General features: G+C 40.3%; 1 protein-coding gene and 1 long non-coding RNA gene across 21 annotated transcripts in view; one reads left to right on the forward strand and one right to left on the reverse strand.

Moving 5' to 3' along the window:
- Sytl2 (synaptotagmin like 2) overlaps positions 1-26,237 on the reverse strand; it is a 122,452-nt gene that overhangs the window by 41,621 nt on the left and 54,594 nt on the right. For 14 of the 20 annotated variants that reach the window (XM_087212092.1, XM_087212089.1, XM_087212093.1 and 11 more), the window contains 3 exons: positions 18,364-18,834; positions 9,517-9,668; positions 7,628-7,763 (listed from right to left, as the gene is read on the reverse strand). In XM_087212092.1, coding sequence (XP_087068218.1) covers positions 7,628-7,763; positions 9,517-9,668; positions 18,364-18,464 — 389 coding nt within the window. In that variant the 5' untranslated portion in view covers positions 18,465-18,834. Of the gene's footprint in view, positions 1-7,627; positions 7,764-9,516; positions 9,669-18,363; positions 18,835-24,220; positions 24,386-26,237 lie in introns of those variants that run through there. The other 6 variants (XM_087212094.1, XM_087212095.1, XM_087212090.1 and 3 more) reach the window with 2 other exon arrangements.
- LOC147827841 (uncharacterized) lies at positions 261-24,224 on the forward strand. The gene is made up of 3 exons (XR_015451550.1): positions 261-996; positions 16,072-16,176; positions 23,615-24,224. It is a non-coding gene; the product is annotated as an uncharacterized LOC147827841 (long non-coding RNA).

The raw sequence follows: 26,237 nt of genomic DNA on the forward strand, positions 1-26,237 counted from the left end.
AACAACAGAACAGTAATGAAAGGCAGGCATGAGAAAGGACAAAAACTTCTATTAGCAGCCTTGAAACTTTTATCCCAGGGCCAGTTTGAGACCAAAGCGACTCCATTTTGCTAAAATCCACTATTCCCCTAGTCTCTGTTGTCCTCACAAATTAATGGTTAAAATGTGCTTCCTCTGGGACAAAAGACACAATCTGTAACGAAGCAAAGTTCCTAAGTTAATTACTCAACCATCTGTTTGCCTAGGAAAAGAACGTTCCGGGCCCCCTATCCATAGAACAATCTGTAGATGTGCTGACTGTCAGTACGTAATGGTCGTGACTATTAGTCAGTGTGTCTGCTGACCATCAGTACGTGACAGTCGACCACTAACCTTTGTCCCTCATTTCCCTCGTAAAACCTACATGTAACCGCCCCTCAACCCCCGATGAACCTAGCCAATCAGAAATGTACACTTCATGCTTGCTAAATGTTAACCAATCATGTAACTGCTAAGTGAAAAATCTCCAAACCTCGCTGTAACCTCTATAAAAACCCAGCTAATTTGAAATTCGGGGCTCTCAATCCTGACCCGCTGCGTCGGCGACGGTTGAGAGTCCCTGGTCGAGCTTGAATAAACGACCCTCGTGTGTTTGCATCGGAATCGGCTCCTTGGTGGTCTTTGGGGACTTCGCGATCTGGGCACAACACCAGGAACATGGAAGGTTCATAATTTAAACTGGTAGAAATGAACTAAGCTAAGATCAGATGCAGGCTAGAAAGGGAGCAATTGAGTTTATTGCTGAAATGAAGCCCCAAAGTTATAGAGCTTAACTCCATTGGAGGAAGGGTCAGAAAGGCAGTGCTTACTCTTAACTCAGATAGGGAATAACTGCAGAAAAATCTAGGGTAAGACAAGTGACTTGGCAAAGAGACGGAAAAGTCAGCAGACCAGAGATGCTATGCACCCAGGCTGATGTGTTTGAGACCTTTCAACCCAACTGTCTAAGATGGCCAGGTGAGTTCTTAATCAAATAAGGAAGAGTAAAGACAAGTAGAGTATCCAGAAGATGGGGGGAGGGTAGATGCCTGGAGCTGGCTTAGAGAAGTAAGGAGGATTCTCTGGACCAGGGTTGGGAACCTATGACATGGGTGTTATTTGTTTTCTTTTAAGACAAAAGATGTTAATGTATGAGTTGCTTTTTTAAAAAAACTAAAACCTCAGCATCCAGGTTTAATAGCAGTTTGGCACTTTGTGATAAATAAATAGGTTTTGGGTTGCAGTTTGGGGACTTGTCTCTAAAAGGTTCGCCATCACTGCTCTAGACTATGATTCCCTATCTTAGGGACAGGGCAGCCCTGGGTGAGAGTAAGGCAAGAATGAAAGGGGAAAGATGAGTCAAGCAGGCTCCTTCCTGAACAACCACTCCTTTAATTATGAGTAAGAAGGGTAAGAAAGAGTCATAGAGTCCCTAGAGGGGAGAAAAATAACCTGCTCAGACTGCTTCCTCCATTGCCCTTGCCTGAGGCATAGGAGGTGAAGTCACTATTGACTAAAATCACATTTCCCTGTTAAGCACTACTTCTTTTAGTGACACTCAGAATCAAGAGTTTAGAAAATACCTCCAAAAGTACTGGCTGTCTCCCACAGGGCAGGAACTGAAGGCCTGAGAAAGAGAGCAGTTTGCCCCAAAGCCATGGACACTTGCCCTAAATTATTGTCACTAAAGTCATAAACCTGTGGGTCAGATATTTCTGCAGTTCATTTCCTTTCCTTACCGATGTAGTTCAATTGCTCTTTTTGCATAGTTAAGTCTCAAGAAAGGTGAACCCTTGAGGAAGCCATTCTTCCTTTCTTTACCCTCCTATTTGTTCCAGAAAGGAATTATAGCAGATCATTTAGATGTATGTAAAATACAGCCTGATTGCATGAAGGCAAGAAAGGAGGGGAAGGGATATGAGGGAAAGAGTCGGGAACAAAGGAGGAACTTATGCAGCCAGAATTTGGACAGAAGGACACATTATAAAAGTTCTCTATTCCTGTAATAGGTAGACACAAACTTGAATTAAGTTATCTAGCAGCAAAATTTAATAAAGAAACCTGGTTACTAATAGAATTCAGTGTCCAGACAATAAAAACAGCCAATAGCTCAGAACTAGAAAGCAAATTCTCTTCCTCATTTTAATAAACGAGTGAGTAATCTGAAGAACAAGATCTTTATGGCAGACTCTATGCTCTATTTCTCAGTACAGGTATTTTGTATGATGTCCCTTAATAAATACAGCAGTCACATAATCAGAGGGCCTCAGTCAGTTGCTGGTGTTTCAGGTCTCCATGGAACATTCATGTTTCCTGTCACCTTCTTTTCACCTTCTTGTTCTCTAGCTCTAAAGGATTTTTTTTTTAAATTTTAAAGCCTCTACATCATTTTCTCTCAATCAAAAATGAAAGCCTCTGGCCCCAGCCTCAATAGCCCTTACTGCATATCACGTTGATCCTCTTTCTTAGACATGAAACCAGTCTTTCGCTTAAGGAATTCTATCCAGAGATGTATTTCATGTCTACTATGCAATCTCATTTTGTGTCACACATGGTAAACTTAGGGGATGGGATCAAGAAATCCTTGATCATCTTTATCCACCCACAGTGCCTGGTATATAACTAGTGAATGGCTAAATATCTGCAGGCCAACTGAGCCACTGCCAGGGATAGCAACAGCAGACAGGTAGTGGGGTTTTGTCTTGCTTCAATTTTAATTTGTGTGGTCTTCCAAACTACAGCTCAACAGATTATTTAGGGGTTAAACAAATGGTCTTGTTCATGCTCTTCAGGAAACAAGAGAGAGGGAGAAACAAAGCAGTTAGGACTCAGAACAGACATGAAAATACCGGAAACACAGTATTCACTGGGCTATCTTGTGTTTGGGATAGGGAAAAAAGATAAAAAGGGTAGCGACTTGGTTAGCTACCGTTTACAATCAGTTTAGTTGGAAGATATTAAAACAAAAGCTTATGTTTCAAACTCTGTCCAAAAATTCAGCTGCTTCCCTGCAGTTTTGCATCTCTCAAGGAATACTATCGTGCTTTGCTTGCCTGTCTTATTGGGCAATTATCACTGCAGCAATCATCTCACTCTCAATTCATCCTTGCAACATCTATGAAGTATGTACCTTTCTCCTCATTTTCCTTATGAAAACAACTCCAGCTCACAGAGATTAAGAGACCTGTTTGATGTCATAAAATTAGTTTGTGAGAGTGGGGGATCTGAATCCAGGTGTGTCTGACTCCAAATACAAACATGGTAATGGCTAGATTATTCTGCCTCTGATTTCTTGCATGACTAAAGCAGTGGTTTGTAACAAGAAGACTAGAGTCAACTCTCAGTGTTTTACCCTTCCCAGTGAGTTTTACATCTGTCTCTCTCTCTTTTTTTTTTTTACTTTTAATGACACTTCTTTTATTTCTATCAACTTCTTGTCCCAGAAACTCACCTACTTCTTTGTCATTTCCAGCAACCAATTCCCTGGTTCCTCTTTCTATCTAAATTACTGCCATCATCTGCAAGCCCAATCCAAATCTCATCTCCCGCATTATCTTGGTTAGGAGTGAGTCTCCCTTATCTCAATTAGTACAGCATGTTTTATTGGTACTTTGGGTTAGGAATTTGTTTCCTGCCAACATTCTTTACTATCATGTGATCAGGTCTTTATATATATAAATGCATTCTTTTTCCTAAGAGAATATAGTCTCTTTGTGACTGCTGTTTCTTAGGACTCCTCCCAGAGGGAAGTGTCCTAAATATAAAAGATGCTCCAAGCATTCCACATAACAACATTTTTTAAGTTGCAAAGCAAGCCAAATTTCACAACCCAAGGCCTGTAACTTTCTTCTCTCAGGCATTCTTCAAAAAGGACCCACAATGTTAGATGTAGCACTTAGACAAAATTAGTTTGCTTCATTAAGATCATTAAGATATTAGATAATGTTATGTTTACAGAATCTGAAAGAAATTCTGCAAGTGATTTTTTTTTTGAATGTCTTTGTTGCTTTGATCTCTCCCTTTGGACTGTGAGTTCCTTGGAGGGGTGACACTGTTTCTCACCTCTAGGACTCAGCACTGTGATGGTATCCAGTGATGCTTGAATATATAAACCAATGAAGAAATAGCTCAGGGATGAGTGAAGGAAGCAAATTAGAAAATATGCTGTGCCAAGCTCAAGTCAATATTATCTTGAGGCAAAATATTGCTTGTGGGCATACAGTCTTCTAATGCTACACAGCTCCTGCTACAGATTTGTCAAACACAAATATTCCCATCTGAACATGAGGCATATTGATGCCTCAGTAAAACTATTCTTTCCACAACTGGTGATATCTGTTATTATAGTGTTTTCTTAGTGTGATATCAAGTCACTGAGATGCTTACTAAACCTATTGTAAGCTTCTTTCTACCTATGAATTTGCCTCCTCTGGCCGAAGATTCTGATCTTTATCAGGATGCTTAAGACAAGATAATTCTAAAATCTTTTAGAAACCATCAGCACTAGTGAGTTCTCAGAAAAGTCTGCACAGTATGGGATTCAGGCACCTGGCAGACACCAGATACCTGTCTTGTTGTAATGACTCATCTGTGCTATATACCACATGATAAGGACTTCTTGGGCTGTATATTAGGATGTCACAAACATATCTGGACTCATGGTCAGTAAGGTGACCATTAAGAAAAGGAAAGATTAACATTTCCATCCATACAGGCTCAAATTATTTTAATAGCTGAGTATTCTTTAGGGTGAATTCAGGTTAAATGCCTTTAAGAAAAAAGGAGGACACTATCAGACAACTAAGGGATATGGGTAGGGAAGGGTATACGAAGAGGAGCCAGGAGGAGGAAAAAAATTCAGAAGCCTGGAACACATTAGAGTAACTAGCATTTTTTCAGAGGCCTGGATGGCCCATCTGCAGCTACAGAGCCAAGACAATATACATTAACAGAGGGTCCAGTCCTCAAAGCGGTGGTCTTGAAGAAAGAGAACAAAGAGTAGAAAATGAAAAAAGTCAGTCCATTTTAGGGAAGGAGACACAATCATTTCAGGGAAGGGGACACAATGCGCTATCCATGTGTGGTTTGTGTACCAGTACTAGTCCATAATCTGTTTATCACTGATTAGCAATAAGTACAGAAATTGGGAGTATGGGTTGAGAACCATTTACATCATAGCACATGATTGGTGATCTGTTGTACAATGTTTTTGTTTTCTGTATTTAATTTTTACATTCTACAAAAGGTATCAATCTATGAAGATCGGACATAAAAATCTGAAGTAAAAGTGAAACAGGTCCTTTACTACACTTTATAAAGTGCTGGTGCAGCCCAAACTGCCCAGCTTAAAGTCAATAACTAGAACAAGAATCGTTAAGTGTTGGAATTTTCCCTTTGCCACTCTAAAGGGAACCTTATTCTCTGCTCATCCACCTCTCTCCGTTTCCTTGTGCTACAGGTCAAACAAAACTGAGCTCACAAAGAATGCAGGTAGTTGTCAATGTTTAACTATGTTCTAGGTACTCAGTATTTTAATTCTTCATGCATAGGACCCCACAGAAATGTGCTTACAACTGTAAGAAGAACCTCACTACTAAGCCTATGAGGAAAATTCCTTTAGAAACTACAATATGCAGCCACTGTGGCCTCACACTCTTCAGCTCCTGACTCCTGGCTAAGAAAATATTGACAGGTATTGAGTCATTCTGTTGAAATTCACTTAGACTAAAAGTACAGGCCCCAAAATACACTTAACACACCCAGTTCACAAAGGTTAAAGTATAAGTGAAAAACACTGTAGGAACTTATATGGAGTAAAGTAATGGTTTCAGACCTGGAAAGCAGGAAGTAAAAAATAGCTCCTTCTACAGTTCGAGTGATTACCATCTATGCCACATATTATAGGGTTGGCCAAATGAGCAAAGCATGTTGGCTACACCTAATCTCTTTGCCTTCGGCAACACATTTTATCCATGTAATAATAACATTACAATGCCACTTGGAAACGGACACTTTTCTTCCTGAGAAATGCTAAGTGGTTCCCATACCTTATTTCATTTAATCTCATAACATTTTAGTGAGGAAACCCTGTTCTAATTTACAGATAAGATCCGAAAGACATGTCTGAAGTCATACAAGGAATACAGAGAATAGCATAAATTATGGAAATTATATTATTAGACTCAAATTAAGGAAGATGGAGGGAATACTGAGGTACTTTACTTGCTGGCCAGCATGGCCTCAACATAAAATAGAGCTTTACAAATAGTCCTAGGAGGAAAGAGTGAAGCCCATCATTTATGGGAAACAACTGGGAAATGGATAAGTATTTAATAGGCGCCTTAATAGAGTAAATATTACTTATTCTACTGTTGGAAATAGCTCTGCTCCACAGGTGTCTCAACCTTGCAGTCTAATTCAGTTGCTGTCTCACCAGAAAATTCATTTATTTCATCCCAATTGGAGACTGAATTAAACAGTCTAGATCTTCACTAAAGATCTAGAAATAAAATGCAACTCTCCCTCTGCCAATGTGTAACAACCATATTTTGAAGAGATAAGACACCAGTAAGATCTTTAAATACCCAAAAGCAGATCATTGTAGCCCAAAAGGTCTATGGTAACATAGTCCCACAATTAGCTACTTCTTAGAAAGGACATATAAATGTACATTTTAATTGGTCATGAAAACATGTATGGAAGACACAAAAAAACAAAAATCGAAATTTTGGGAACAATTCTTCATCTATCACTAATTCTCAACATATCCTTTTTGGTATACATTATTGTTCCTCTCTATAGTTAAGAAAATACACTTACAAAGATTCAGTGACTTGCCCATGTCAAATGGCTTTTATATAGCAGACTTAGGATTTGAATTCATGTCTGTCTGGTTCTTGTGCCTCCACTTCTTCCACTGCACAAGGCTGTTACAATCTGATCATAATTCATCTTTCTCCTGAAATGACTTATACTTCTATATCAGTGACACACATGCCAAAGCAGGTATACAGAGCCCTCTCTGTCCACACATGAGCTAAGCTGCCCCAGAAGTTAAGCACTGGGTAACAGCTGTTTTTTCTAAACTAAAACCTCAGTACTCAGGTTAATTGCAGTGTTGGCACTTTGCGATAAATAACTGGGTTTTGGGTTGCAGTTTGGGCACTCATCCCTAAAAGTTTGGACCTCATTGTCCTACGTACATTTTGGAGTATCTCTTTGTCTTACTCTAAAGAGGTCAAATTAAAAAACAGCTACTGGATTGGGGATTTAGCTCAGTTGCGCCGCACCTGCCTTGCAAGCATAAGGTCCTGAGTTCAATCCCAAGTACAAAAAAATAAAAATACAAATAACAAACAGCTATTGCTGGTGCTGAAAGAAATCACTTTTGACATTTTAAGATTTAGGTTTGTTAGAAATGCTGGAAGCTGGGAAAAAGTACTGCTCAGGCTTTGTCTTTATCAGGACCCAGCATTCTCCCACATACTACTCTTCCCCACTCCTATCACATCAGTCCAGCCTTTGTGCTTCTTGACTACCATTTTACCCATAGAATGCACCAAGCCATGAAACCCGTAAGCGGCAGCTCTCCTGGCAATCTCCATTTTACCTTGGGTTTGCAGGGGCTGCCTTGTCTTCTGGCTCTTCTACAACACCAGATAGCTCTGGGGGAAGGAAAGCATCTTTGTTGACATTATTCACCCAGCTTTGCTTTGCCCTGATTGCTCTGTCCTTACTCTGTCCAGCTGAAATAGGAAATAACAGACAGGAAGGTTATCTCTTACTTCCACAATCCAAAATTCTCTTATTAGCTCCTATCACTAAGGGCTCAAACCTGAACCTCAGGCCTTCCAAATGCCAAAGCAATCTCTGAGTCTCTGGAGCATAATCACATCTTTAAGAAAAATCAGTAAATTCCCATGACATTAGTTTGTCCTCAAGCAGAGTTTCCTAAGAGCATGGGTGTAAATGTGCAGGTAATTCAAAAGGCCATTAGTGGGAAATTCTGGCTGCCTCTAGGTTAATCTGATTTGAATTGGGGTCAGGACTGAAGTATGACCAGGGGATATGCAGGGTAGGGAGTATTTGTTGGGGTAGAAGCATCATCCATAACAAGCATTTACTCAAACATCTACAATGCATGCAACAGGATGCTTGGCCCTGAGATTCCAAGGGGGAACACATGATTCTAATCTAGACTGTTGCATTCTCTTTCCCCCACAATCTACATCCAAATTCTACATACAGGGCAAAACTCAGCCCAGAAGTCAGAGCCCCATAAAACCTCTGTGATCCTTCTTGAGGAAATAACCTCTTTTGCCTCTGAATACCCGATACTCTTTCTTTACCTGAACCTCTTTGCTAATTTAGCATAAACTGGAGTGATGACTGACTACCAGGCACTGTGCTGAGTTCTTTGTATGTATTATCCTATAAGAACAATTTTCCAAGTTTAAAAATTTGGAAGTTGAGGAACAAAGAGTTCAAGAAAATCGCCTAAGGCCACATAACAAGTATGTGCCAAAAAAAGACTCATCAGTGTTAAGAAGATGAAGCAATATTTGGGCTTTCAATTGAGAAATACATTCCAGCGTGGTATCCTCTCACAGCAGTCTCATTTCTTCAACTCCAAAATGGAGTCCACAGTGCTAAACAGTACCCTCCAAGATTTCTTAAGGTCTAGGTGGTTTTGAAAAGCAAGAGAGCTGAATATAATAGATTGTCCACACAAAGCAATTAGCCCTTATCTGCACGGAGTGTGGCACTGAGAAAGATTTGAAATCCCAGCTCTGCCATTTGTCAACAATATGATCTAGGGCAAGTAACACCCAGCTTATCCAAGAAAGCTTATGGGAAAAATAATACCTGTCTTACAAGATGGCTGCTACAGTTAGAAATAATAAAGAATGAACATCTACAATAGATGCACAAAAGGGAATAGCTATTTTCCTTATGGGACACAGGCTAGACCCAGACAGGGGTTTATACTGACTAACCTAGAGTTGGAGAAGGGGCACCCAGCAAATATCTAATAAACTGAAAAAATTCAAATAACTCCTCAAAAAATTACCTATGTGGTCCCTTAAAGAATATACTTGGTTGATTAAAAAAATACCAGTTGTCAAGACCATCAAACAGGAAGGCTGATCTCTTTCTGTCTAAACCTTCACCTTACTCATAAGGTTCTGAATTTCCAGGGTTAAAAGCCAAAGAGGAGGTTGTAGACCTCTGACAAATCCCAAATATCTATGCTACTGCAACTCACCATAGTCCCAAAAGAACTTCCTGTGTTCCCCTACACTACACTGAGTCACTTGGTCCTGCCCTCATCCATCCAAACCCCAGGCAGGGGGATTTTGAGCTGCAGGGTAATAAATTATACAAAGCATACCTCTGAAAGACTTCCCTCAGCAGATTTCAGTAATGATTCTGACATCCTTCCCCATTCCTCCTTCCCAAAGAAATGCTGGCTATGAGCACTCAGCTCAATCATCTCACCTGCCGTTGGAAGCCTCTTCTTTCTCATGGACGCTCTGATGATATCTGCACCATGGATTTTTTCTCTGTGCCTTTTTGCTTTAGCTTCATAAAACCATTGTCCACTCATATTCTTCAGCTGCTGGTCATCCTTAATTTTTTCAGGCAAATGTCTACAAAAGGAAAAGAGCTTTACTTTGTTGAGAACTCTCAGTAAATAAATGAGTTCACTGTGACACTGCATAGATAAATTTGTAAACATACAGGCAAAATGAAACTCTCAGTATTTTAGACACCACAAACCTCCCAGATGACTAACAAATGTTCCTCTTTGATTGAAAATTCAGAGAAGCTAAGGCCAATATATACATTTTAATTCAAAGACTTAAGCCATGGTCCTCAGATGATATCTGAAATTTCTCAAAAGCAGATTCATTTCTTGTAGCCTTCTATGTCTACGGTTCCAAAGCAAGTTGGGTAAGGAGCTTACAACTGTAACCTACCTCTTGAGGTCATTTTGAGAATTAAATAAACTAATCATACATGTAAAATGAGCATGCCTGGTATCTAATAAAGACTGTGTAAATAATCCATGGATAGTTAGTTACCAGTTCATCAGTCCTTTCCATTGTGGTGAAATGAGTTTATCAGAGGCGTTCTTGGAAGCTTGTGAAGGAAGGGGACATGATGTCCCTAGTCCTTAATGTTAAGGGAATGACCACAGAAAAAGGTAGGTGAGAATCAAGAAAGATTGAGTCACAGAAGCAGAATGTGCAGGCAAATTCCATTTGTGCAGATATTGCTTGTAAGGGTTGCAAATCATTCATGCTTACTGAAAAGCTAAAACCTAAATAGCCGTGCTGCTCTAAAACTTCTCTAATTTATATGGACTAGAAAAACATGGTTCTAATGGATAAGTCCTTTGGCCTCTGCATCTATCTTAATAAAACGTGAAGCATAAATCTATATTTTCTTATTAATAGAGACATACTCAGAACAAAGTGGAGTAAAAGCCTTAAGGAAATTTTGAACTCTTGAAAGACAATGTACTACACAAGTCCAAGAGTTTTATGATGGTCATTTGTGCTAATATGAAAACCTTCCTAAAGTAGCAAATCTAATTGTTTTATCCAGAGAATGTGAGGGGGCCAACATGATAGCAGGGCTGAGTGTGAGGGCTACATACAAGTATACTCGGTAATAGTGAAAACCAGGGTAGGGGCAGTCATCCTAAGTCTAGCAAAAATGTCTTTCTCCCAACCATGCCTAGTTAATGTCAACTCTGCTGGAATTTCTTCTCCTCTCCCAATTACCTAAGAACAAATGACCCTATCATAAAAATGTCCAATCACAAGCCTGCCCATGCATTGTCATGGTATCCCATTTCCAAATTCTAACAAGGACAGTATTATCACTTCATTGTTCTGAGTCATCAAAGAGAGTATGGTTCTTATTAAACAATTCTAGTGGTTTCACCTTGCCTAAGGCTTTGAGCAGAGCAGACAAGCCCTGCTGGGCTACTGGTATAGCTTTGCCTTCTGCTCCCAACAGGACCAAGTCCAAGTTCAGTTCCAGAAGGGGAAAGTCCTTCCACTTCTCCCTAGCAAGCTGAGCTCTTTGGGGCAGGGCACTGAATCAGTGCTCGCAGAGGTAAAGTATCACTGGGCCCCTGAACACCTGGCTTTAAGTTACTACTTCAGATTTATTTTTCTCGACTTAGCATACCCTACTTACTCGCACACTTAACTTCTTATTGTCCTTCGAACTGCTCTTTGTGACTCCTGTAGAAGCCAGAAGCAGGAAAGTATAGTAGAAAGAATATGGGCTTTGGAGGCTTCCCAAATTACATCCAAATGCCAGTTCTGATTCTTCCAACCTGAGACCATGAGTAGGCAATTGAGCCTTTCTAAGCCTCAGTCTCATTGCTTATATAAATGGGGAGAAATGAGGACTTCTCAAAAAGCAGGACTTCTGAGATAGCTAACTGAAGTGTTGCACGAAAGTACTTAACAGTGCCTGGATCTTGGGGGAAGACCAGTGAATGTAAAGTCTCTCAGGATGTCTTTCCCTTGCTTCTCTTTCCAACATGCTGCTTCTCATCCTTCAGCTTCAGCTCAGGATTAGGAGGGTACTCTTTGCCCTCTTCCAAGCTTCCACAGCACCTAACCCTAGGCACTCACCACATCAGGTTACAATAATCTGTTTGCATATCCATTTCATTCACTAATCTGTCAACTGTGCATACTCCTTGAAGACAAGGATTACATCTAATCAGTGTTGTAACCCTGGCATATAGCACAGAGACTGACACAGGGCTGATACCCAGTAACTGTTTGTTGAGTGACTAAGTCTAACAGTCACCCTAGTCTAAGTCAGGCAAGAGATAATCAAGATCTTGACACTGCTGAGGCTCAGTGAGCCCTGCCCCATCACAATGGCAGGGTATTCTAATGAGGCAGGATATGCTCATCTATCATCAGAACAAGAAAAAAAACACCATAAAATATGGTACCTGTCAGCATTCTTAGTGAAGGAGACTGTGAACTGTCGTAGCATAACAATTCCCAATTTCTCTTCATGAGATTGTTAATTTATTTTTGCTAAACTAGAAGTCACTTTGTAGGGGTTCCTGTGCAATTCTTAATCTGTTCCTGCCTAAATGACCAGCTGCAAGCCCAAACAACACACAACATGGGCAGGCTGTGTGCATCAGACCCATGTAAACACATGGTCCCTGAAAATGCTGGTATCCATGAGGGTAAGGACAGGGTTTCTGGCTCCTTTTTTTTTTTTTTTTTCAAAGTGGAAAAAGAACTATAATTCTTTAAAACTTAGTAGATGCTACTTTTGTGTTTCCTAACATGATTATCACCACTAGTTTTTTTTTTTTAGAGTAGGAAAAATTTATTGAGAAAAAGAAAGCTTCTAAGAGAGACAGAAGGGGGACCAGAAAGTAGGTTGCCCACCCACCCCACTCTACAAAGATGTTTTATACAGCAAAGCCATGTAGTGAGGCGGGTACAAAGTGGGACAAAACTATAAGACCCAATGGAAATTTACAAGGTGGGCATGAGGTGGGACAAAACCATGACCAACCAATAAGATTACAAATACAGTCACCCAGGTAATATTGATTAAATGGGGGTTATCACCACTAGGTTTAATAATCACTGTCTTTTCCTGTCTTGGTTACTTATAATATTTTATAGATGATGTCATATGTGTGGTGTCAAAGACGAAGTTTTGTAAAGATGTAGATCATTAGAAAATTCCATTAAAATCTCTTCTACTAGTGCATGTTGGTCTTGCATTTCATTTTCTCTGGATGTAATAACACCAACCACATCAGCACTAGCCTTTCAATAGTTACATTACCTAGTTGAAATGGAAAAGGGTAAATTTTGGGGGATTGACACTTTCTGTTCTTTACCATCCTCTCCACGCACACACATTGTGCTTAGTACAAAGCTGAGCATAGAGAAGATGTTCAAAGAACACAGATGGGTGGGTGGGCAGAAGTGAAGGCAGAGGGGCACTCAGCCTAGAGAGGACACTGTCCTGCCAGCATTCCAGGCAATGCACACCCAGGGCATTCTCCTATCCATTTCCCCTTTCCCTTTGCTTACACTTACACAGTCTCTGCTTTGTACTGAATCACACATCTGGCACTCAACATGCATTATATCATTTAATACTTTTACCATAATATACAAAGAATTTAATTAATTACAAAAGATGGCCATTGTGCTTCTCTGCATGTAAAGGATGTATCTAAGTTCTATCTGGTTATTTGTTCACTTGTTCATTCACAAATTCCCTATTACACACCAGGCATACGTGTGAAATTGTACATAAAAATTCAATCTATACCTCTAACTGCCACTGTCAATTCTTTTCAGGGCACAGATAGTGTGAGGACTTAAGAGAAGAAAGACAGAAGTGCATCCTGGCACACCGATTTCAACACTTTATTCCATCCTTCACCACCATCACCATGCTCACATGTGTACACCCTAGCTTCCAGCTTCTCAGTATAAACAGATATAACTTCAGAGCAGGACCTGATTGATATTATCTAGCCAATCATGGATGATAAGATCAGCAGGCTGCCCAGAGAGATGGTGGATCCATTCGATAGCCTTCTCCGTTTGTTCCTGTTTAATCACCCAGGATATTTTGGGCAAGACTTATTCTGGGTGTGACTTGAAAGTATTCTTAGATATTTAGAATGTGAGAGCTGGAAGAAATCTTAGGTAATTGAAAATGGCCTCACTTTCTAGATGAAATGATTGAGGCCCAGACAAGAGACTTGTCCATGGGCACACAGAGCTGGGATAGGGAGCGACCCCGACTCTTTCCACTACCACAACCTGCCTCAGAGATCAAACATGATTGTGGTTTTAAGATGGTGACCACACTTCATTCTTTATACCAAGGAACTCAACCTTCTATGGAGAATTTGGAAACCAACATATCTGGAGACAAAATAAACTACACTTTTTTACTGTGAAAAAAGTTAAGAAATGAATCCCTAGATGTGAACATATCATAGAATCCCACAATCTGCTGAGAAGCAGCACAGTGTATAGAAAGCACACAGGCTTAGGAGTTAGATTGGCAAGGCTCTAAGTCTGCAGGGCACTTGCCTTCTTCCACCCTATTTCCTCATCTGTTGAATAGTTCACCTAAAATGTTCTGATAAGAAGGGAGAAAATGTATGTGATGTTCCATGTGCAATGCAGACCTTTCATAAATGAGGGTTCCATTCCCCCTTGCTCTGACAGAAAACATCAGGGGTCCTGGAAGTCAGTTCTTCAATGACAACTTCTTTCATTTAAAACAATCTAGGTCTTCAGGAGGCAGCTGAGACTTATAAGATGTGGTGGTTAAGATGGTATCTACTGCAAAAGCATCCATCACTGTAGATGCGGTTGTTGTGTTTAGGGGGTGGGGCTTGGGGCTGGTGTGGTGCACAGACCACAATTTCCAGCTGGCAGTGTGACATAAAGCACAGGAAAAAACACCTCTAGAGTGTGTCATTTTCAAACCATAAATGACTAAAATTATATGTGTGCGTTATGGCTGTGTTTCCTTAAAAGACAGGGTGGGAAAGAGAGACAGACCAAGCCAATAGACAGATGGCAGGGGAAGGGGGTAAAAAGGGGAGAAAAAGATAAAGGGAAGAGGAGAGAAGGGACAGGTAGAGAGGGAGAGGGTTCTGGTCTGTTTCCCTGCTGGTCTGTGAAATGTTGCCGCCTAGGAGTAAGGGACACAGACTGAGCTGGGTACAGCACTTGTGGCTATAGGTACAGAGGCAATATAAAAGAGAACAGGGGTGGCAACAGTGACCTGAAACGGTCACTTCTCAACTGTACCCCAGAGATACAATAGAGGGTATCTCCCTAGGTCCTAGTTGATATTCTAGCACCAACATGTTGAGTGACTTGGGAACTGGACACTTCTGGAGACACTCATTTTTTTTCATCCATAAAAATCAGGATGGAAGATAATAAATAAACTAGACCACCTCCAAACTGTCTTGAGTGAGGCCAGATGTGAGCAATTCAAAGCAGTGGATATATCAAAAATAGCAAGCAATTTCAATTTGAATGCTAAATCTCAGCTACTGAAAGTCCTACTGAAAGTACTGATGCCCTACTGAAAGTCAGGGTTCTGAAGCAGTATCTGGTCTTGCAGGCAGCAGTGCTATAACCTATTAGTGTTGTCTGTATGGCTATAGGAGGACTGTACTTCCAAGTCCATAAAAATTAGCATCTGAAAGAACAGTCTGAATTTTAGTGGTAGGTTTGTCTTTCTAATGATATTTTTCTTAGGCTAATATTATGATTACACAATTGGTATTTTTAAGCCATATGCCAACTAGAAGAACTGGAGCCTTGTAAAATTATGTTAGGGAAACAAAATTTAGATTTTAAATTTGCATTTGATGATCTATTAAATGGATAAAGGCCGGCAGGTTGTAAAATCTTTGAGGGCTGGGATCATGTTTTCATTCACCCTAGAATTTTCTTCACATCATTGTCCAGAGCAGTTCCCTGTACTTAACAGGCATTCAATTTAATTTTACTCCAATAAATAGTAGAGTTTTAGAAGTAATTTCCTGCTAAGGACTCAGACTACTAACTACAGTCTTCTGTCCTTTCAAAAGGCACAGGTGAAATGGTAAGGGGATGAAACCTCTCTGTTATCTACCATGTGCTAGGAAAATCAAGAAATATTTTACTTAATCCTGACTTTTAAACATTTGAATTTGATATTGTGATCATTCACAGTCTCTGAATTGAGGCTCAGAGAGGCTAAATAACTTGCCCAATGAACCCTAGTTGATTAGTGGTAGAGATAGGATTTGATGCCAAGGTCCATGCAGTAGGGTTCTTTCCCCGTGCCATAACTGAACTTACTGTTGCTCTGGGAAGATAAATAGCAATAAGCAGCATAAGGCAAAGGGAAAAGCAATGGATGAAGAACTTTTCTTATCATGCCTTTGGCACTTATTAGCTGTGTGATCCTAGGAAAGTCATTTCCTCTCTTTGGGCTTTACTTTCTTGTCTGTAGAATTACTGACATGGACCAAAACAACTCCTTTCCAGAGCTTTATCTGATGGAAGAGGCAAGGACAAACAGCCAAGGAATGGCAAAGGAGAGATGGCAAAGGAGTTGGTAAGCAAAAGACATGGAGTAGCATTTTCAGACCAGAGACCCAGTTCTGGTTCCACCAGTCCAGAAGCATAACAATCTCAAAACCATCCCTGAAATTCCTCAGTTCCACAAGATTCTTGTGTGGAATGGGCCACAGGTTGGGCTCCACCAGTGTTCACAAGCAATCACTTCACATTTATTTGCCCTTGTTTGGTGCACACTGTCTCCTAGGGTTCTGACCTGCCCATGGCCAAGTCCATAAGAAGAGCTTGGTGCACAATGAGTACCCCAGACAGGGAGCTGGGACTTGACCTGCTCTAGATTTCTTACCATCTCAAGGCTTCTTCCAATCATCTGTTACAAAACCAAAAAAAAAACCCAGGACAGCACTCTCCATAGCTGCTAAAGCACCCTTAGGAATAGCTGACCAGAAGAGAGGCTACAAAACCAACACTATGAAAGGACTCACAACATTTTTGCTGTGCCTTAGCCTGGCTGGTGCTTTATTCCTAAATGGGTGTAACAGTTCCTCTCCTGCCAATCTCAGGGTTGTTATGAGAAACATAAGAGAGATGTTCATGAAAGGGCTTTATAAACTATGAACAGGTAAAGCATTAATGCTACCAAGAAGTTCTGCTGGTTAGCTGAGTGTTGATCCTCTGTCCCTCCTGGGGAAACTGCTCAAGCTTCCTGAAAACAGGGAGCAGCACTCCACCCAGGTATCAGCGGCATCACAAGTGACTTATAGGAAAGAGTGTGATCCCTTTTTCATGATTAACAGCTCACACTTTGACAGCCAACCCCTACTGGCCAGCCAGATCCCAGGATGGCCTGTCATTGTTTTCTCAGAGAGAGGAGGTAGAATTAGAGAATGAATACCTCAAGACTGGGATTGAAATCTCATTTCTGACACCCACTGGTGGTGTGATCACAGACAAGTCACCTGATCTATCTCAAAGCCAATTTCCTCCCATAACAAATGAGGTAATTCTATCCTACTCCACCTCGCAGGGGTTCGTAGTGCATAAGAAATAAAAGGTATGTTAAGACCTTTATAACTTATTAACTACCTATTCACAAGTTATCATCAGTGCCCATAATCATCCATTCTATAGTGCTTAATGAGGATTTTAGCATGTTCTTTTGGAAAAAGTCCATGTTTTGCTAGTCAAAATATGGGAAATATATCCAGCATTCATGGTTGCTGTGCCCCAGGGAATAAGCATATGGTTTATGGTCCTTTTGTATAACACCTGGGATAGAGACCACAAAATTAGTACCAGTAACTCACATTCAAGAAGTCTTTCTCTGTTCTCAAAACCCAAGATTTAGATGGTGAGTAGCAGGGCCTAGACTATGTCTGATCTAGTGCTCTTTCTACCACAAGGTGAATGGAAGTGGTAGGAATGCTGAATAGTTGGGTTGGAACATTTGCCTTCCACCGAACAAGGGTATTGAGTCAAAGGTGCCACACCTCCTTATGGAACTCAAGTCAAATGAAAATTTGCCTGAGTCAGAGAACACATTCATTCATTCATTCCAGCTGTGCCACCACTCTCCATTCAGAAAACACTTTCACTTTTACTGTTAAAATCAATCCCAGCCACAGGAAGTGGTGCATGCCTACAATCCTAGCACTCAGGAGGCCAAGGTGGGAGAATGGTGAGTTCAAGGCCAGCTTGTCTCATTCCAGTCTTTCAGAAAGTACACAAAAATGTGAAGATATTCCTGAATTTACTTACTTTTAAACATTTTGGAAATTTAAAAAAAGTTTACTCCATGCTTCAGTTAAGAAATTCCATTTTAAAATGTGGATATAAAATATCTACATGTACATATGGATGTAGAAGCATGCATGTGTTTATATATATATATATATATATTCTCACTATATTGTCCAGGCTGGTCTCAAACTTGTGGACTCATCTGATTTTCCCACCCCAGCCTCCTAAGTAGCTGGGACTATAAGCACGCACTACTGCACCTGGCTTGTTTTTAGTCAAGACTCTATTTCTGTTCAGAGGCCAATGGAGTAAATTAAAAGGCACAAGGAGGAAAAGTTCTGTAACAGGAAGTGAACCTAAAATTGGAACCCATAAGTTTAGGCTCCAAGTCAGAACTACTACTTGTGGTTGAAAATAAAAAAGTCTTTTTCTTTTGGACCGCCTCTTCTTTCCCTTGTGCCTGAGGACTCCCGTGGCCTCTTACCTGACTCTCTCCTCTTCAGTCCTCTTCAGGACAGCATCCCGCTGGAGAACCTTCATAATGGCATCTTGTTCCTCTTCCGTCAGAAAGCTTAAGTCAATCATTTTGAAAAGTGTACACAAAAATAATAGTAACAAATGTAGCTTGAAATTCCCAGGGCTAAACAGCTAAGACTACAAGCAGGGAGAGTAAAAGATGCAAAAATGGAATGAAATAATATCTTGTTCAGTTCTGTGGCAAAAGTCTTGTTTGTACACAGCAATAGTTTTGCATGGTAGATAGCAAACTCCTACATGCCTTTTGCCATGAGAAAATAACATCCATGCAATGACATGGAGAAGAGGCATTCAGGAGAATACTGTGATTCCTGTGCCCCCGGCAGCATTCCCAGTCCACTTCCTCTCTGGTCCAGTCTTCTCTCTCTGTCCTTGTGATCAACTTGATGAGAGGTGGCAACATCAGAGCATCCCTGACCTGGGGAATCATGAGACAGCAAACACAAGAGAGTGAGAGGCAGTTCTTATAAGCACTGCTCAGTATTACAAGATTTTTAAATGACCATACAAGATGCTCTCTGAGATGAGAGAAACCAGTTCTGCTGGCTTTCTAAGCACTCGGTAAGGTGTCATGAAATATGCTTCAACCCAATTCCAGATGGTCAAGATGTAGAGTACACAAAAATTTCTGTCAATGTTTAACAATCCAGCTGAGAAAGGGATGGCTGCAGAAAGGAACTAGTTCTGTATAAGTTCTGGCTAAAAATGCAAGCTAAAGGTCAGTAAGACCAGAGAAATGTGTTTCCAGTTGTCAAGTAATTAGGAACAAGAAACCAGAAATAAAAATGTTAAATGTTTACTTCTTCCTAAGTAGGAAAGTTCCACTAGAGTATCTGTGATGTGTAGTGATTAGTATTAAGTAGAGGTAATTTGCAAAACAGTAGGAATTATTCACCCATTTGTACCTCTAACCTTTGCTGCACCTAAAGGAACCTACCAAGCTAGTCTTCATTCATTTATCAACGTTTGCTGGTATGTAATATAAACTGTGGAAAAGGAAGAGAATTTCAAAACATCCCACCATCCAACTCAAGTACTTCTGAGCAAGAAGCAAGAATACCAGGCAAGAATACCATTTTCTTTGAGGTATCTTAAACACATGTGAAATGAGAAGGTGAGACCTGAGAACGCCACATGGGCTTCAGATATTTACTCCAGGCCCCAGGTTCTTTTTGAAAAATACAGTAATGCACATATAGTAGATATTCAAAATCACACGTTTGGTAAATTTGAAAACAGTCCCACTTGAGAATGAAGTGTGTACACTAGTGAGTGAAGTTCATGAATAAATTCCTATCAAACAGAATTACTTGGAAGTAGTCCCCCTATGACTTGCTAACTCTAAACCATTAGGTGAATTATTGACAACTCTAAGACTCAGTTTGTTTATTTGTACTTAACATTAGGATGTTTTTCACAGATTTTAAGGATTAAATAAAATAATAAATATAAAATAGCACATATGACCAGGTGTGGTGACACACGCCTGTAATCCCAGCACTTGGGAGGCTGAGGCAGGAGGATTGCTGTGAGTTCGAGGCCAGCCTGGGCTACATAGTGAGTTCAGGGCCAGCCTGAACTACAAAGGAAGACCCTGCCTCAAAAAACAAAAATACAAACAACCAAAACAAAAATAGCACATATGTTGCATGCTGTACCAGAGCTAGTTATTGAAAATATATTCCAGCTTCCCTTCTGAGTTCACATTTTTGTTCCATCCAGGTGAATAAGATTGTACTTGGCTGTATATTTTCCTTATCTCGTTTGTGTTATATCTCTTTCTGATCTCCCCTGTGAAGTTTGGGCTTCATGAACAGATACTCTGATGACCTTCATTTTATTTTCATACAGCTCTTGCATATTACCCACAGTGACTACTTTAAAAAATATTAAGACATTACTTCAATCTCTTTTAAAACTTTCCATGCACTTAAATACGTTCTTGCCTGCTTGTTTGTCCTGAAAACTACCCACCCTTCCAGACAGATCAAAGTTACCACCTCTAACCTCCATAGCCACAGTTCAATGCTGTAATAGATTAAATTACTGTTCCTAACTCTTCACTCCCTCCCAGTAACAGACTTGGACCCAAGTCCCCTGCAGTAGGGCCACTCCAGCTCATCTTCAGATAGGAAACTGAGAAATAAATATTTGTTGTTGGGAGCCACTGAAGTTTTGAGGTTGTTATACAACATATTTGTAGCAAGAACTTGATCGATACAAAACCCTTTTCCATATCCATATCTCCCCTGCTTTTAATTGTCTGCTCTCAGTCTCTCTTACTTGACAGTGAGTCTCTATGTGAAGAAATACTATAAATGAGCAAATGAATGAACTGAACCCAAATAGCACCACTAGGAGATATATCGATATTTCCTTTCATGCACAATAACTTTCTCAGAGTCCAAAGGCTGACAAGATAATGGGTAAATGCCACATTCCAAGAACTTTGTCCCTAGCAAGGATTTACACAGCCTGTGGTTCAATAGGAGGCTGTTTTGTTTGTTTCTTTTTGAGACAGTCTTGCTAGGTAGTTCAGGCTGGCCTTGAGCTCACTGTGTAGCAATTCACTGAAATCCTGCCTTGGCTTCCTGAGTGCTAGGGTTACAGGCTTATGCCATCACACCCTGCTTGAGACGGTTTTGAAATTCAAGTGTGATGACAGAAAGATAGCAAAGGAGAAAAACAACTTAAGCGGTCCAGCAGTGGTAAAGGGAAGAGTTGCTGAAGAGGGCAGTGATGGTTTCCACATCTTCAGTCAGAACCACGAGCTAACCATGCTTAAGTGCAAAAGCATTTATGGGTTAAAAGTTTTCCCTAAAGGTAGCCTACGAGTGAGGCAAAGGGGAATAGTCTCATTTTCCAAAGAAGTGAAGGTTGGAATCCTTTCCTAATTGGGTAGCTAGGAGTTACTACCCAATCAGATGCAGGAGAGTGCTCAGACAGCAACTAAGGTGCTTCAGGACTGCTGTTCACGCAGCTTCCACTACTGGGGATGACACTGAGCTGAGAGCTCAGTAAACATTTCACTCATTCATTCATAGAGAGGCTGCCACCAGTCTATGCTCTGGAAATGCAGCCATGAATAAGAGAGAAGAAAAAAAAACTTTTGTCTTTGTAGAACTTACATGTTACTGGAAAGAGATATGATCAAACTAAATTATGAAAAATAAATTTTAAAATAAAAAATTTAAATAATTAAATATGTAACATGTTGTCAAGTGATAAGAGCTTGAAGGAAAAGAAATCTGAGGAAGGAGGAGAATAATCATGTGGGAGACCGGGAGTTGAAGGGTGGTTTTGGGCGGTCTCACTGAGGAGGTAACACCTGAACAAATACTTTACAGAGATGAGGAAACAAGCCAGGCAGATATCAGAAGGTCCTGAGGTGGAGTGTGTCTGGCTGCCCAAGGAGCCACAAGGAGGCCAGTGCTGCTACAGCAGTGTGCCAGGAGAGCAGGAGACAAGGGCAGAGAGGAAGTGAGTCAGATGTATTAGGCACTGTAAGGACTATAAGATTTCCAGATTTACTCTGAGATGGACAATTCTAAGAAAGGGCAGGAAAATAGAAGGGAATAAATGTTTACTGGGCACTTCCTACACAACTGGTACTTTACACATATGCTCACAAAGATGCTGATGTAGATTTTATCTGTGTTTTTTCCAATGAAGAGAGAAAGGCCCAGGGATGTGTTTCCTACTAAGTGAGACCAGCATTTGCCAGCAGTTTTGTCTGAATAAACCACTGCAGCATTGATGTCATGGTTTAGATGGAGAATGTGCCCAAAATATCTCATGTGTTCAGAGGTGGGGCTTTGGGAAGGTGACTGGACCACGGAGCTGCTACACTCATCAGTGGATTGATCCATTGATGAGTTTAGAGCTAAAGGTGCTGTTAGGATATGTGGCCTGGTTTAACTGAAGCTAAAATATCCTTGACATGACCTGTGAACTAGCACCTCTTTCCTCTCCTAGCCCCTTTCCCTAGGCTTCCAACATTCTAAACTTTTTCAGTTCCTTTTGCCTTCATGCCTTTACATACTCTGTTCTTTCCTCCTGGAGCAACCTTCCTTCTTTGGTCTCCATTATGGTCACTTACTACACAGAAGCCTTCCCTAACCACACAGGGCTAGGTCAGTGCCCCTCCTGTGTGCTCCATAGCACTCAACTTCCTTGGTCATAGTGCTAATTACACTGTTCTAAATCCCTACCTGCTCACATTTGCTCCCCCACATCAATTTATAAGATTTGGTTCTCTGAGTGCTTTGTATCTCTAGCACCTGCCTTTCAAATAGCCACTAAAGTACTGTATTTGAGGAAATTAAATAAACCCAAGTGGAAGAGGAGAGAGCTTCCACTTCCCCCCTTAATAAGAACCTAGCTCTAGAGCTGACAGGTGAAATATCAAATCTATATTATTCCTAGGTTCTAGCACCAGGTCTTGCAGATGATTATCTCAGGAGTATACTGAGAATATTCTCTTCTTCAGGTAGATTACTATGAGCCTTGGTGAGAATGCAGGACTCTGCAGAGGAGAAATGTGGAACAAACACAGCATTATGAACAGTAGCACAAAAGGGAAATTTGAGGGCTTCATATGGGGACTGTGCTTAATTTGTATTTTCCATATGTTATCACTGCCATGCCATATATATAAAAACCAGTGTTCCTCACCTTGTCAATTGTCCAAAATTTAAGCTGGGGAGAGAAACCAAAACCCTAAGCACTTGACGGTAACAGAGTTAAGAGTTGGGTTTGTAGCCCTTATCTCATCATTTTTCCTGAACTAAGTTAAAATAAAGCCTAGATACCAAAAACTTTCTTTCCCAATTCACTGGGCTGTGAGGAACATCCAGAAAGCATCTTCTCTTTCCCATACAGCTGCTGCTGAATCAAAGGCTACAGACCCCCAGGGAGGGGAGCAAAACCCATGTAAGCAGTGACTCTCACATGATGAAGTTTTCAGAAGAGAAGTACATTGTTCTGGAAGTCCCATGACATCAAGAATGAAGGCTTGAAAGAAAACTCTGGGCCATATAAGCAGAGCAGAAACAAATATGCTTGAGGAGGGGAGAATGGTGCTTCACCAAAAAAAAAAAAAAAAAAAATCCTGATTTTTAAAAAGGCTCATCTCCAGTGGTAACACTTGCAAAATCCATCTTGCATAAAACTAAACCCTTTTTTTTTTTACTCCCTAGCTCACAGTGACATCAGAGGATGAATGCAATAATCCATAGGTGGCTCAAGAGAAACTGAGGACAGAGTCAAGTAAAGGGTGACCATCAGAATCTGCTTCTCCCTGCAGAAATATCTCCCCCTGTACACCAGATTGGTGGTCATTAGACACCAGGCCCATCCTGCCAGGGTACGAGCACTAATACTGCTAATTGCCCTGTGGGGCTGCTCCACCTCTCAGCCTGGCTTTGCCCTCCAAGAGAACTTGCCTGTATGTTCCACCTGTTGGCTTCCACCCTACCTTCTGGGGACACATTTAGTTAACTCTCCCTTAGGAAGACAGATTTTATGCCCTCCCGCAGTCTTCTTTGTTAGGAGGAAGATAAACTTCCTCCTCTTAATTGTTCTCTCATGTTTTCTAAGCCTGTCATTGGTCATTTTTCTCTGCACCAAAAAATGAGCAGGTAGTGAGTGCTAAGTACTTTCACATATGATCTCAGTTAATCACTCTGACCACATAGGAAAGAAGATATTCTCTGCATCATGTAGATGAGAACACTGGGGCTCACGGAATTAAATAACTTGCATAAGGTCATTCAACCCAAGTGTATTTTGAACCCAGGGCTTACAATTCTGAAGCCACTGCTCTTCATCTTGTCCTGCATCACCACTCCCCTTCTTCTCAGTTAGTTAGACCGGTTAGTTAGGGCCAAAGGGACCAGAATCCAGGATTCCTCATTCTCAGCCCCGTTCTCTTTGCATCCACTCTTCCTTCCTCTGTACATTCTAATTTCTTCTTGGTCACTTCCTATGGCAACATGCATTGACCCTCAATGGCATGCTCTTCTGTACATAACCTGTTAGGAATAGGGAAATTAGTAGACCTCTGGATTTGTTTTATAGAGAGACATGGAAAGGAGGACAAGCAGAAGATAGAAGAGAAAGAGACACCTGTGTCAACATGCAGGTTTTTATACACTCCCAGTCGGTTCATAGAAAGGTATAGATTCCCGGAACCAGAAAATATTACTGAAAGAACCTACTTCCTATGTTTGAACTCAATCAGAATGGTTTGTTATATGATTACACAGAAATGTGTTATGTGAAAACAAGTTTTGCCGATGCACTGTTGGGAGACAATGCTACATGAATATTTTCTTGTTCCTGTATGGTCAGGGCTTTCAGCAATTAAAAAAAACATGTGAATCACTCAATCTACTGTGTTGTCTAAACTGCTTTGCTTGAGAAAAAAAGAATAATTGTCTTGCATTGTTCAAGGTAGCCTCTCAAAAAATAGTAGATAAATAAAATGAACAAGTAAAATGAACCTCTGAAGAAGTGAACAAGTGAGAAAGTATCATGGAATAAAAAGAATAAGTTTGTTACCTTATAATACATTACTGTTTTACTTTTGATAAAAAAATTCAAAACTGGCTGTCAGCCTCAATATAAAAAAGAATCTTTTTCTTTTGCAAAGATTCTTCCAAAGATGGAAGCATTTTTTGACATTGTCCATTTCTTACCAGCTCTAGGCTGATGTAGCTAAGAGCTAATGTCTCCTGGAAAATGTTTTGGTAATTTCAAACTAAGAATGAAGGGTGGGGGGAAGCAGTGAAGAAAGATTATTTATACGTGACAGTTCTTCCTATTCCTTAATCTCAAATTTGAACCTAATGGTAATGTTCCTAGGTTTCTGAAAAGCTTGTCTCTGCTGTTTCTTGGCCTCAAGTTTAAATTTAGGACACCCACTGGAATCATAAACTTTAACCAGCCCCATCAGAAACAGGATCATGGGTTATGTAAGGAAGAAGCATCACATACAATTAACTCTTGTTAGTTAAGTACTACTAATGGAAGGACAAACTAAGTATGTATGGGGGAGGAGTTTAGGCACAGGGATTTAAGAAAAAGATAAAATGAGGTGAATCTTGAAGTCTAAATTAAACAAAGAGATAGTCATGTTGGGCAACAGCATTGGGCTGTGAAAGAATAAATATATTAAAAAAGAAGACTAGTAGTCTGAGGATAGGGTATAAATAGGAACTGAGGTCAGACCCCAAGGGGCCTGAAATATCAACATTTTTGATAAATGTCCTAGAACCAAGCTTTAATCTACATTTTCTTGACTTAACAGGATTACAAGAGACAAAAACAGTGAAGAAAAAAAGGAGCTGGAAAAATGAGCAGCAGAATGTTCATTATAAACTTCACTCCTGGGCAAAAAATTCAAATCAAATCTAGAAAAAAGATGGCAGTCTACAAAAGAGTGACTTGCATTTAACCACATAGCAAGAAGAAGATTTGAAACACAAAAGATCAGGGTTCTTCTGGTATTGCACAGAGCTGCCAGAGCTGCCATAAAAGCCAATATATCCATTGGTTCTTTGATTTAAAATTTTATTGGTGTATTTTAGGTATATAAAATAATGACAATCATTGGAGATTTGTACCTTTACATAATATATCTTGATTCTTATTTTTCCCCTTCCCCTGCCCTCCCTTCAACCCCTCCACTCCTATTTACAAAGTCTTTATTTCCATTTTTCATTTTCTTATGTTAATTCCATTCCCCTACCCCTCCACTTCCCCTTCCCCTTTGCACCTTTTCTTCCTATTTCACATTATCTATTACACCTTTTAGTCCTT

Source organism: Heterocephalus glaber, unplaced genomic scaffold (assembly GCF_053883595.1).
Source record: "Heterocephalus glaber isolate CG9 unplaced genomic scaffold, H.glaber_assembly_v1.0 deba00001429, whole genome shotgun sequence".
NCBI lineage: Eukaryota > Metazoa > Chordata > Mammalia > Rodentia > Bathyergidae > Heterocephalus > Heterocephalus glaber.